The sequence below is a fragment of the Kogia breviceps genome, chromosome 2, assembly GCF_026419965.1.
Source record: "Kogia breviceps isolate mKogBre1 chromosome 2, mKogBre1 haplotype 1, whole genome shotgun sequence".
Classification (NCBI taxonomy): domain Eukaryota; kingdom Metazoa; phylum Chordata; class Mammalia; order Artiodactyla; family Physeteridae; genus Kogia; species Kogia breviceps.
In genome coordinates, this window is record NC_081311.1 from 26,474,264 (window position 1) to 26,487,083 (window position 12,820).

Below are 12,820 nucleotides of genomic sequence, written 5' to 3' on the forward strand. Positions count from 1 at the left end.
GTTCTTACCATTCCCACAGTGTTATCGTAGTGGCTCAATAATGCTCAGGTGGCCTTCCTCTGGCTTGTCAAGGTTAAGACCCAGAAGCTCCATTCTCCTTCCTTTTGGTGCTTTCAGCACCGAGACGGCGTGTGGGGTGGTAGTGGGTGAAATCGGCAAAACAGAGGAACAGCGTCGCTTCTTTTAGTTCTCTGGCCCCAGTAAGGCCACTGCTCACCTCACAACCCCCTCAAAGTCTCCCTTGCCCCTCAAGTTCCTCAGAAAGCTGTGCTCACACAAACCATGGACACCCACCAGCAGTCTTTTTTGCCCTTTCCCCACCCTGCCCTCAGCTCTCCCGCAGAGACTTCCTGCACTGAGGAGGAGGGGCTGGTTAGTCCCACCATAGCCCATGCAAGGGTCCTGAGATGGTCACCCCTCCCAGGCCACATCCTGCCCTGCTCTACGGTCTTGGGACATTCCTCTCCCTTCTGCTGCCCAGCTAATCCCTCCCCTCACCCCACGCTGGCCTCCCAACCTCAGAGCCTGGCAGGCTGGGTTGAGTCACTCATTTCCAGCATGCATTCTCCTTCTGGTCAAGCCAGTTTGGCAAATCTCTCAGGCTCCCCAGACCCATGGCCTTGGAACCTGTGGGTCCCCCTCCCTAGGGCCCCTGATCCCCCAAATAGGGCAGAGCAGACTCCTGGAGGAATGTACAGGCTTTCGGAGGAGACATTAAAGATCATATGGACCGCTTCTCCCCTCCTTAAGCCTAGGGACAGAGTCTCTGCTCTGGGTCCAGTAGCCCTTTTCTTTCCAGAAACAACCCCAGCCTACTCCTGTCTCCCGGAACCACCTAAGCACAGAATCTCGCTATTCTGTTTTCTTTGGGGCAAGAACTTCACCCTGACCCTGGGTCCTTCCAGGCTAGTCAGATGAGGAGGATTAGATAAGCAACCTGCCCCCAGTCTCCAAGGAGAAAGGGGAAGGGGTGTGGCCTGGGCCACCCTGGGGTAGTCAGCCTGGCTCCAGACCCTCCCAGCTCCCTTGCTCTGACAACCAGAGGGACTGAGGGCCCCAGACAGGACCTGTCCCACTGCTGAGGAGGGGCGGCGGTGGGGGCGGGGGGCAGCCATAGTTCAGCAGGAGGTCACAGAGGAAGGAGGAGTGACCTCCCCCTCGGGCAGGTCCCACGGATACAGCTGCACCTCAAAGAGGACAGGGAGGGGAGCTAAGAGACCCGTCACAGGAGCTGACTCCTGCCCCCTACCCTCTTGTGGTGCCCCCAGGACCTCTGCAGAACCCCCTCAGTGCTACAGCTCCATGCTGAGGACCAGAAGAAAAGGGCCCTGCTGCTATTCCCCAGGACAGACAAGCAGGCCTAGTAGGAAGGGAAAGAATATGTGAGGGCCCAGAGCAGTCCTGCAGCTTCCTGGACCCTGTCTGGGTGAAGACCCACTCCTGCCTGCCTCTAAGGCCCCAGGCTGTTGCCTTCTCCCCCTCTAGCACTAGGCTCTGCTCTGCCACCAGGCCCTGGAGACATAGGAGCTGAGTGATCCGGGGAAGGAAGATCCACCTGCCTCCTCACCCATACCAGGCCCAGAGGATTTAACAGGAATGGTAGGGTGGCCTCTGTGTCACCCAGTGGGCCAGTTCTGAGGCTGCCCCTCCATCCTCCCCCCAGGGCCTGGATTAGGAGGTTGAATTTAGGTGCCCGGTGAGGGGAGTGCTGTCTCTTGCCCTCGCTGAAAGGGGTGTAAGGGCTCCAAAGTGGACCTCAGGAAGGCCCGCCTTCCCAAGGGAAAAGGATTTTTTGGTGAGAGGTGGGTAGGAGAATGAAGCAGAAGAGAGGGCCTTTACCCACACACTCATCTCCCCAGACTGTGTTCCACCTCCTACCCCCCTGACCTTATAGGAATTCAAGACCAGTGAAAGAGAGCCTGTACCTGCGAGGTCACTTCTGCATGACTGAAGAGCCACAGGCCGTGTGGTCCTGCTTCCCTGGCACCCTCTCCACTCCCAACATCAGTCTTCAGGGCCTTTCCACATCCTGGCTTCTTCTAAGTGGCTGAGTCCAACCCACCCCCTCTGGCAGGGCCCCTGGCTTTCTGCTCCCCTACTCCAGGCAGCCAGAAAGGAGCACAAGACCCAGGCACTTCTGCAAATACGTTTAATGCACTTAGATTACACAGAGGAAGAGGGGGCAAGAAGGAAACGACACCTAAGTGAGTCACCCAAAAATTCTTACAAAAGTCCCAGGCTGGCTGCAGCCCCCAGGAACCGAGTCACCATTGACATTAGAAACTAATATAAAATTTTACAAAAGTCTGCTCATTGCAGCATTCAGGTACTTGTACAAAAGGAGGGCTCTTTCTACAGGGCTCCTGACTTACAACAGGGACCCAGGTACCTCACCTGTCACAGGGACCTGGAAGCCAGAGAGGAAAGACAACCAGATAAAAAAATACAGTCGAGGGAATTCTCTCCTGGTCTGCCCCATAGGGGCCGACCTTCACGTTCTTTCCCTGCTCTCAACTCAATCTCAAAACCCAGTCTCAAGACTCTGTGTTTATTTTTTAAAACGTGCTAGCTCTTTAGACTCTCTCCCCAAGGCTTCCCAGCCCCTGCCCTGAAGCCTCGCCCTGGGAAGAGAAGGGCAGGAAGAGGCACCAGCTCCTCAGCCAGACCTGAGACCTTGCATGAGCCTCTCCAGCCCCACAGAATGGCAGCTGGGTCTTGTGGTCCTCCTGCAGCCCACACTGGACCTCAGGAGCCGTGGGCTGCCGTGTAGCTGGCAAACAGCATGGGGGAGCCCCTTCTTCTCAGAAGCTTCAGCCTGGAAGGACGGGGTAGGATGGGGCAAGTTTCGAGGAAGGCTGATTTAGGGAGGGAGGCTTCTTACCTCCCCAACTTACTACGAGGTCAGGGCTCCCAAAGAGCTACAGGGAGGGAAAGAAGGGGTCCATCTAGTGAGCGCCCATCATATGCCAGGTGCTGTACTGGGCATGCCCCATGGTCAGCCTCGCTTCATCCCCAGTGAGGGTCCCCTCTCACCGGACAGAAGCTCCATGGAGGGCCCCCTCGCTGAGAAACCTCTGGAAGGCACCACCGCCTAAGGGAAAGGAGGTCTGGGCAGAGATGGCGAATGTTCTACCACTCCCCCGGAGCCCATGCACTCTAGGGAAAGGAGATGGAGGCTGGTCCCAGCCGAATTTTGGAGGTTCCCCACCCTGACGGGGCAAGAAGGGGCCACAGGCCTCACAGGCTCATCGTCTCAGAGCTCCCCTGCTTCCCTTCTGCCTCCCACACTGACAACAAAACTTAGCTCAGAAAATACCCCCTCCCCACAAGCCAAACGAGGCAGGTAGAGGAAGGTTCCCAGAAAGAAATAATCTGTGGAGAGGCAGGTCAAGATGGCAAGCAGGGAGGCGAGCCAATGGCACCTCTTTGGCCATGAAATGTCTGAAGACAAGAGCTTTAAAGGCACGGATGCTGTGGTGGGAGAAGGCCAGGAAACATCCTTCTGGAAGAGTCCTCAGAAGGCACAGCTGCTGACAACATCAGGTCCAGAGGGGCTTCCATCTTCGGCGCTTGCGTGTGTGTGGGGGGGCGTCTCTCCCAAATGCCAGGCTGATCCGCCGTGAAGTGCTGAGTTTGATGGGGTTAACCAGGCAGCCCTGCTGGTACATGCAGAGAATGAACCAGACCCGAGTGGCCCCTCGGAAGTCCAACAGCCTGGCCACTACCCTCACGGCCCCTGGAGGCAGCTCTTTGGCTAGACTGCTCATCAGAGGCGTCCTGCACCCCGTGGGCCTCCTTGGCACTCCCGGTGGTGCCTGTGTGTGTGGTGGCTGCAGAAAGGGACAGGGCACGGGCCTGTGTAGTCCATGACAGACAAAAGGACTTTGTTTTGGAAAGGCCTGAAGGGTGATCTCGGAATAGCCGTCCCTGGAGTTGGGGGTGAGGGCACGAAAGGGGCTTGCTGATTCCAGGTCGAAAGTGGGAGACAACCCAAGAAGAACCCCAAAACCATGGGCCAGAGATAGGTTGGCTATGAGATAGGAAGACCACGAGATGTGCAATACTGGGGCGAGGGACCAAGGACCACGAGAGGCCAGGATGCAGGAAAGGAGATAGGACAAGGGGTAGAGAATGAAGGATGAGAAATGAATGGATGCAGGGAGGGCGGGAGGGCAGGAGAATGCAGCGTTTGCAAAACCAAAATGAAAGACATGTTGAGAGGTTGATTTTTCTGTTTTTAATAAGCCAGAGTCCTGCAGCCTGGAGGTTGGGAGGCCCAGGGGATGAGGAAATGGGATGGCAGTGGCAGAGAGCTGGTGACCCAGGCCCTGAGTGGCAGGTGGGGATGGTCTGTGAAGCACTGGGCTTCGCCCTCTCTCAGGCACACCTGGTTGGGAGGAAAACGCCTGGAAGGTGAGGCTGCAGTCACCAAGTCTCAGAGATCCTGATGATCCTTGAACTTTGTGGGGCCCCAGTCCAGCTGGGAACCAGCAGCAGCCCTTCCTGGCCCAGCTAAACTGGGCTCAAGGCTGCAATGGGGGAGTGCCTCAGCTCCACCAGGCCCAGCTGGGAAGAAAAGCCTCTCTGCGAAGCTGGCTCCTCCAGGGCCCCGGACTGGCAGGCGAACACTGGCACCTTCTGTGGTGGCAGCTCAGGGGGAGATGGGCCCAGGCCCTTGTCTGAAAGAATGAGAAAGTTCATCTGGAAATAAAGTTCTGTTTAAAAAACATTATATAGATGGCTTCTGGACATCTTTGAAGAGCAATAAAATACCATCCGGTTGCTACAAAATAAAATAAGGAGGAAGAAAACCAAACACGATCGAAGGAATCGTTCCATGGCCAGAGGAGCTTGACTAACAAAGGCACCCCAGAGTTGAGCTGGGCAGCGCAGGCGGCCACTCCGCCTCCTTCCTGCTGGGCTGTGTGGCAGAGGGTAGGTGAGAACCAGGCCTGTCTCCACCTAGGAGCACATCAGAGGTCCGGAGGCAAATCTCAAAACGGAACCTGTGGCAGTGGCAGGAGGGGAAGGTTGGCATTTGCCCAACTGTGGCCCACTGGGGCCAGGGCCTGGTCACCTGGCTTGGCCGGCTGCCGGGGGAGGCCCCCGAGCTGCAGATGAGGGGGTGGGCCTGCGGCCTGTGCGTGGCATCCCAGCGGGCTACGGGCGCAGTGGCTGCGTGGTCATCCTCACACTTGTCCTTTTATTTGTGGGAGTCTCGTTTACGCAGTTGTTACACTGGAGTCACCGGGGAGCAGCTGGGCTCTCCCTTGGCCCCTGCAGGGCCCAGCCCAGGCTAGTGCAGCGGACTGTCAAAGACCACGTCAGGTAGGATGGAGACTTTGAGCTTCTTTTCGGGCCAGCTGTACTCTTTGGGAAGTTTGAACTGCGGAGGGGGAACAAGCACAGAGCCAGAGTATACACGGTTAGCAGAACCCACTGCCTGCCTTCTTCCCACGCTGCCTAGAGAGAGGCCAGGACCCTCACTGAGGCCCTGTCCCCTGGGTGCTGGGGGCAAGACAGGCCACTGGTTGCCTGGCTTCAGTCACCAATGCTAGACCCAGGTGGGCGGCTGGGGTCAAGCTGCTGGAGTTCGCTGACCCCCCCTTTCCCCTTGCCTTGCCAATAATTAACTGGGGCTGGAGGAGGCTTGTTTTCTAACTCTTTCTTGACTGTGCTGACCTCCCTCCAGCTCACTTCCTTGGTTCTGCCTCAAGCATGTAAGGAATCTGCTCCCTGAGGCCCAGGGGCTAGAGGATGGGGGGCAGGGGAGGGTGCAGATGCTACAGGGAAGTGGCTTGAGGTCTGGAACTCTGCGGTCCTGTCCCTGCCATGGCTTCTTTCTGAGGCTGGTGGGGAAGAACACTGGAACTGGCCCTCTGTAGCCTTTGCCAAAGGGTCCCCAGGGAAGGAGGCCCTGGTTAGGCCTCGGTGGGTGCCAAGAAGCAGGGCTAGTGTGGCTTAAGGTGATTTCTTGGGCCTGGTGCATTCTCGAGAGGAGTAAACCCCCATCCTGCTCCCCCTTGTTCATTCTCACCTGCTTCCCAGGGTTACCAGCCTGAGAGAGGTGCCGGCAGCGGCCAAGGAGAGCCCAAGGTCTTCCTACCCGACTCCCCGGAATCACTCATTTGCCTACAATTGTGTTTCTCGGGCTTCCGGTGGGGGTAGGGGAAGAGGCTGACCTATCTTATTCCTTCTGTATGCTAGGACCCTGCATGGGTCCTATGGTGCTCATAGATGCTCTCCGATTTAGGAGCAGGGTCTGTCTGCCTTTTGTGACTCCCGCTGCCCCGGGGCCAGGCAAGAAGACAGGCCAGGCTGGGAAGGAGGGAAGAGCAGGGCCTTCAGCCTGCCTAGAGCTGGTGCTGGCAGTGGATGGGCCTGACACTTCCTGACTGGCTCCCTCTCCCTCCCTCTGATGGGGGACTGTCCAAGCCAGGACCAAAGTGGAGAGTGGGGACAGGGTGTGGGGACAGCCTCTGGACAGGAAAGAAAAAAAAAAGTCATTTTTAGTGACCTACTTTCCTAAGCTCCTCCTGGCTCCTGTCCCTCCTGCCTGGACTACCCCCCTTCCACCCCCTCAGCACCCGAGCTGAAAGCAGCAGTCTGGCATGGTGCCATCCCTGTGCGACATGGCCTCTCCGGAAGCACTTCTGGGCAGCTGGCTCTGGTCTGACTGAATGGGAGCCAGGCTTCAGGGACCGGTGACTTGAGGGGGTTGACTGGCTGGCACAGACTGGGTACTTGGTGACTTTTGAATGCATAAATGAGTTAATTTATCAGGCCACATCCCAGAGGAGAGAAAAGACACGATCCCATTGGGGGTGACCTCAGGCTCTGAGGAGTTCCTGTTCACCTGGAGACCTGGATGGGCTAGTCCTGCCCTGTGCACTGTCCATCGCCCTGTGGACATCTGTCGGAGGCCTCCATGTCCTGGCTGACTCGGTCCTGGAAGCCCCGGCAACTGGAAGCTCCAGCCCTGGCTGAAAGCTGGCTCCTGCCTGGCTTCGCTCTAGCTTGGAAGCCTGGCCCCTGGGAGGTGAAGGAGCTCTCCCCCAAACACACTTCCTGGCACAAAAGGTGAAGGAAGGGTCTATCTCTGCCCTGGGGCAGGGGAGGGCCCAGAAGAGCAGGAGGACAGCCAGCTTGCTAATGTTCCATTAACCTATCTGGCAGGGCACTGAGGCCAGGAAGGCTCAACACGCCGGGGTGCTGCTTGGTAGGAGGCTGGGGGAGGGGAAGGGACTTTCCAGGATGAGGTAAGTCCCCACAAATGAGGATGCTGGGAACAAGGAAGAAAAACAAAGGGGATTATGGGCTCCATTCCTATACCCCAGCAGAAGAGCCAGGGAAAGCACAGGCCCCCACCTGGCCTGCCAGCTTGGCTAGGGCTGGAAGAGGTAGACCAGAGGGGAGAGCTCATGGCCAGAGAAGGGAGGAAGGAGAGTGGCTCCTGGGTGGCCTGAGGCAAGAGCAGGAGTCCCTCGCTGCCCACCAGAACTCTCCCGTGGAATGTTCTCTGGCAGCAGGCGTGGGCTTTCTGTTCAGAACCTGCCAGGGAACAGCAGGGGCTGTGGAGAACTCTGTGCTCCTCAATGAGGAGCCTGAAGGCCCTGGCTGCCTCTTCAATGAGGTTCTCAGGGGTTGGCAATTCAGACAATTTGCTGGGTGTCCTTACAAGGGCTGGCAGTGGGGTAGGGGGTGGTTCAGGGAAGAGAAATAAAGCCATTTAACATCTCCTTTCCAGCCTATCTCCACACGTCACACACACACACACACACACACACACACACACACACACGCGTGCGCTCCTGGAGACTGGAACCTGCCATCAGAGAGAATCAAACAGCTTACTTCCTCTGGAGAAGTCAAATCTTCCAAGTCCTCCAACATTTTCTCTACAAACTCTTCAGTCAACAGAATCTGGGAAGAAGGCACAAGACAGGCTTTTATTATTTTTTTGTAATGTATGGTCTTTTTGCTAGCTGCCAAGCTATGGACCTTTCTTTGGGCCATTAGGAGCTATGAGGCCACTGCGATGTGTTCTAGGGACCCAGGGAAGGGTTTGAGGTCTATCCCTGACTGTCACCCACACGCTGCCCCCAACCCCCCCCACCACCTGCCTAGCACATCAGAGGGACTGGGGCAGAGGAGGAAGGACATCAGAGGACAATGGGGAGCAGGCGGGGACATCTGGAGAGATGGCAGCGCTGGTCCCAGAAGGGACACGAGAACGGGTGGGGAGGAACCCCTATTTTGGCAGTTCGGGCTTCCTGCGCGCTGCAGTATGGTAGAGGGGAGACAGAAGAGCCGAGGGGCAGAGAAGAGAGATTCCAACATTGTCCTTGCCCAACCAGGTTCACTTGGTAGAACAGAAGGAATCTGTCTGGATTTGGAATACAAGCCTCATCTGGAATCTGGAAATGCCCCAGAAGGTACAACCAAGAACGTGTGAGCTGCAGAGTTTGGAGACTGTACAAGAACCTCTCTCATTTTACAGAAGGGAAAGGGACTCCTTAACTCCCACTTCCATCTGTGGCCTCCACCTCCTCTCAGACTGGAAGCTTCCAGATCCCTGCCCTGCTGGCCCCATTCAGCCACTGAGTTCTTCAAGCTTTCCTTTAAGAAACCTCTTCCCCAGGGCATCTCCCAGCTATCCCACTTTGCTGCTCTAGTCTGGTGTCTTGTGGCTTCACGCTTTGACGTAGAGGACAGCCTGGTCCCACTATGCGGCAGGCACAGCCACCACCCTCACCTCCTAAAGCAGTTTTCACAGTTAGCAGCAATGTTCAAGGGTACCCAGGGCTTCCTCAGCCTGGTGGGCTGTCTTCTCGACTGGCTCCTCTGCCCAGCCTGACCCCTTCCACTACCCCTCTCCCTCCGTGCTGGTCAACAGGGCCCCCTGACCTCTGCAGCGGACCCTTCTGTCCCCCCGGGCTTGGCTCTCCCCACCTCGTTCGTTCTGCCTCTTCAGCAGCCTGTGAACGCCCGGGGTGGGGGTGGGGGGGGGACAGAGGAAGAGAACAATGAGTTGAAGACCAAGGTGAGGGGCTCCTCTGAGGAGAAGTCCCCGGTGACAAGGAGGAGGATCCAGGACTTGAGAAGATACCCATCAGGTTTCCCCTGGGAGTTGTCCACTCTGATGAGAACACAAGTTTCAACATCTGGAATAGAGTCAGCTTGTGAAATCAAGTGAAATGGCAGAGAAAGGAAGGCGAGCAAGCAGGATCACTGGGCACCTCAGAGGACGGAGGGCTCCGAAGAAAGGAAGTTGATGGGCTGGAGGCGTGAGCAAGGAATGAGAAAACTACCCCAAGTGAGCGGGTAAAACACCACCACATCAGGCACCGTGCTAAACTGCTCATAAATCTTATCGCCTTCCAGATGAGGAAACTGAGACACAGATAGGTTATGTGATTTGCCCAATGCCACGTGGCTTGTGAGCAGCTGAGACAAGATCAGGTCCCGGTCTTGCCTGGACTCTAAAGTTAGCGCCCAGAGCACAGCTTCCAAATCCTGAGGTCTTTACCCTCACGACATTTACTCATTTATTGATCCTTCCGCTCATCTATTTGATTCCATAAGCATTCCCTGGGTGCCGCTGCTAGGCCTGGCCCTGGGGGGAGCCTCAGGGACACAAGTATGAAGGCAGTCCCTTCCCCACCTGGACAAGCACCTTCCCGCGCTTGACAGGGAGCCAAAGGTCATCTCCTTCTCAGGCTGCAAGCCCGCGGTCAGAGACAAAACAGCTCCAACCACTGGCCCGCAACTCCTCACCGAAGTTTCTGTTTGAGGAGCTCAGGCTTCAAGTGGAGACAGAGACAAGGTTTAGACAGGCAAAGCCGGTCCAGGGAAATGCCCACCTGAGGTGCCCCCTCCCACCTTCCTCCTGGTTCCCCAAGGCGGGACTGGCTGACTCCTCTCGCAGACTACCGTGACCCCTTCCCAAACCCACCCTGATCCTCCTCCTCCCACAGCTGGAGCCCTTGCTCCTCCTGCTCTTATCCCAGGGCTCTCCCTCCCCACTGCCCCCCAAAGCCCCGAGTCTCTCTACCAGTTTTCACCAGTCTGCTTAAGTAGTACAAAAGTCACATTCACATTTTTGGCATTTCCGGGGCCTGCTGCCATCTCTGCAAATGCTAGCACAAACACAAGCATACCTAAAACCCAATTATATTACAATGGCTCCAGTCCGGGCCAGGCTGAACTGATTTCTAACCCACAAATACTTTGGAGGGAGGACGTTTCTGCCAGAGAGGTAAATAGGCCTGGCACTGTAGCTAGTGCTGGGGGTGAGATGGGATTGTGGGAGGGTTCACAGGGACAGTGACCACACAGAGAGACTCCAAACAGCTGTAGAAATGGTAAAGGTAAACCCACCAACACTGAGTTCAGTCCTAAGCCAGTTCCTCTGACAAAGGTCTGGAACTGGTGGTGGAGAGAGGGTGAGTTATGGTGGCTTTTGGTAGACCAGCTACCAGGTGTGTACGATCTGTGTGTGGACTCATTTTATACTCAGCTGGGGGAGGGGATGGTAAGACCGAAAAAGGGGACAAACCCTAGTCACTCCTCAATTTTCACTTTTGGTGATTCGTTGGTTCCTGCTGGAAACGTCACATTTTAAAAGAATTAAACGGGGGAAAATTATACATGAGATCTGCATGATATTAACGGTGACATTCCCTGCAAAGAAACACGACAGACTGTCATAGCTCCAGGCACCTAATTTAATTTCCTTTGGGAGTTAAACCTTAGAAGCTTGGATTGAACAAACAGGCCCTGTTCTTTGTATATTTCAGACCTGGAGCTGAGAATGTTAACAGATCTTATCAACAGGACACTGGAGATAGACAGCTATGATGGAGCAGCTCCTGGGCGCTCTCACGAGGAACAGACTCGCCGTTGTGATGCAACTGTGGGAAAAGCCTGTGCAATTCTGGGGCTTCGGGCTCTTGAAGCTCCCTGGGTCCCCATGGAGCTGCCTGGCTCTGCCACAAATAATAACAGGAAGGGTTATGATAATGACACTGGTAATGATAATACCGCCAAAAGCAGAAGCAGCGCCTCCCCCGTGTGCCAGGCACTGGGCCAAGTGCTTGACTGGTATCATCTCACTGAATCCTTAGGGCAGTCCTATAAGGCAGGTAACCAGCATTCCCATTGTGCAGATGCGCGGGTGTCGAGAGGAGACAAGTCTGGACTTTAGAAGAACAGTGATCTGACCTCATGGTGGTAGAAGATGCTCTTTTCCTGTCTGGGGAAAGTACCCCAATTCAAGAAGCCTTGTATGCTCAGAGCTGACTCCTCTCTCTCCTCTGATGGGGGAGGTGGAGGTGACTTTGGCTTCAACCAATGTCCTGGAAAACCAGCGACACATCTCCCAGCCACCTGCTCAGCTCAAGAGGGCTGGAACCCTGGGCGTCACAGACATGCAGCTGCTCAAAACCAGGTTGGCCAACTGGAAAGGAAGGCAAACCATGCCCCAATACAGTTTCCAAGTGGGGACAGCAGGTCAAATTTCCAGGTCAGCTTGGTAAATGTGTACATATGACGACAGTTACATTAGTCCAGAAAATAGCAGTAGAAATAATAATAATAATGAAAATAGCACTCATCGATGATAGTACTCACCAAGAGCTGGGCATAAATGCTTATGTCTGCATAAGCAACCCTTGGAGGGAGAAGACTCTCCAGTGAGACGGGAAAGCCCCCCCAAGCAATCTGAGCAGCAAACTCCCCTAGAAGGATTTTGAAAACACAGAGATACCAGGCCCCATCCAGACCTTCTGAATCCAGACCTTCTGAAGCTGAATAGCTCAGGCAAGGCCAAGGCATCTGCATTTTAAAAAGGCAACCCCTCCCTCCAGGAGATCATGGTGGCGGGAGTGCTGGGGAAATACACTCACAGGGGAAGTGAGTTTGGGCACAGGTTTAACCAATACAGATGAGTTAGTGGCTGCAGCTCTACTACCAGCTCTAACTGGTGGAGCTGGGAGGGGAGCAGTGGCTCCCTGCCCCCCACTCCCAACCTCCACCTTTGATGAGGCTTGGAACACAGGCCAGCAGCTCACTCCAAGGTGCTCACACCCAGTGCCTTAGGACAGCCTGGCTGGTTGGTGAAGATGGAGGATTGTCAACAATCTCCCAATTCCCCAGGCCCCAGCAAGTTCCAGAAGGAACCTGAAAAGTAATCTTTCATCATTGCCTGCTCTGGGCAGGCCTGGCTATGGGACAGGCAGGGGCCCAGCTGCTGTAGATCTGATTCAAATGTCTGCGGTCCTGACAATGCCCACTCCTTCCCCTTAGTATGACAATCCACACTTTGTCTGGGGCCTTGTTTGCTCTTCATGTTGACACGTTGTTCTTGCTTCCCAACAAGTTTGGCTTTCTTTTTCCTTCCCTTTCCTCCTCTCAGGGAAAGAGGTGTGCTGTTTACGGGGCAGAGCCTGCCATGGAGCTGCTCTGGCACTCACAATGGCAGCGGGGGACACAGGACCAGGAAGCAGGCCAGTTGGCGTCCCCTCAACCCCGGCCGGCCAGACGGAAGTGAGAAAACAGCCCAGAGGACCCCCGCCCCCCAGGCTCGGGGGCAGAGGTGTGTGTGGCAGCTACCACTGCAGTGGTGGCACAGGGAGGCCACCTTCATTTCCTGTCCTTGCTGGGTGGTGAGGAGTTGCCTGAGGTGGCCAGGAGCAGGCTCACACTCCCCCTGCTCTGGCTGCTGCTGAGGGCACAGCGGGCCGTCACAGTCCTCGCCCGAAAGGGAGGCTGCTGTACTTCCCTAGGCACAGTGCTGGCATTTAAACCCTAACGGCTGTAC

At 55.8% G+C, this 12,820-nt stretch overlaps 1 protein-coding gene across 3 annotated transcripts in view; it reads right to left on the reverse strand.

The window, feature by feature from the left end:
* Positions 1–2,132: 2,132 nt before the first annotated feature.
* Positions 2,133–12,820, reverse strand: part of SUFU (SUFU negative regulator of hedgehog signaling) — a 112,074-nt gene continuing 101,386 nt past the window's right edge. For 2 of the 3 annotated variants that reach the window (XM_059054122.2, XM_059054125.2), the window contains exons 11-12: positions 7,855–7,923; positions 2,133–5,386 (exon numbers count right to left, since the gene is read on the reverse strand). In XM_059054122.2, the coding sequence (XP_058910105.1) occupies positions 5,297–5,386; positions 7,855–7,923 (159 nt within the window). In that variant the 3' untranslated portion in view covers positions 2,133–5,296. Of the gene's footprint in view, positions 5,387–7,761; positions 7,924–12,820 lie in introns of those variants that run through there. The other variant, XM_059054121.2, reaches the window with a different exon arrangement.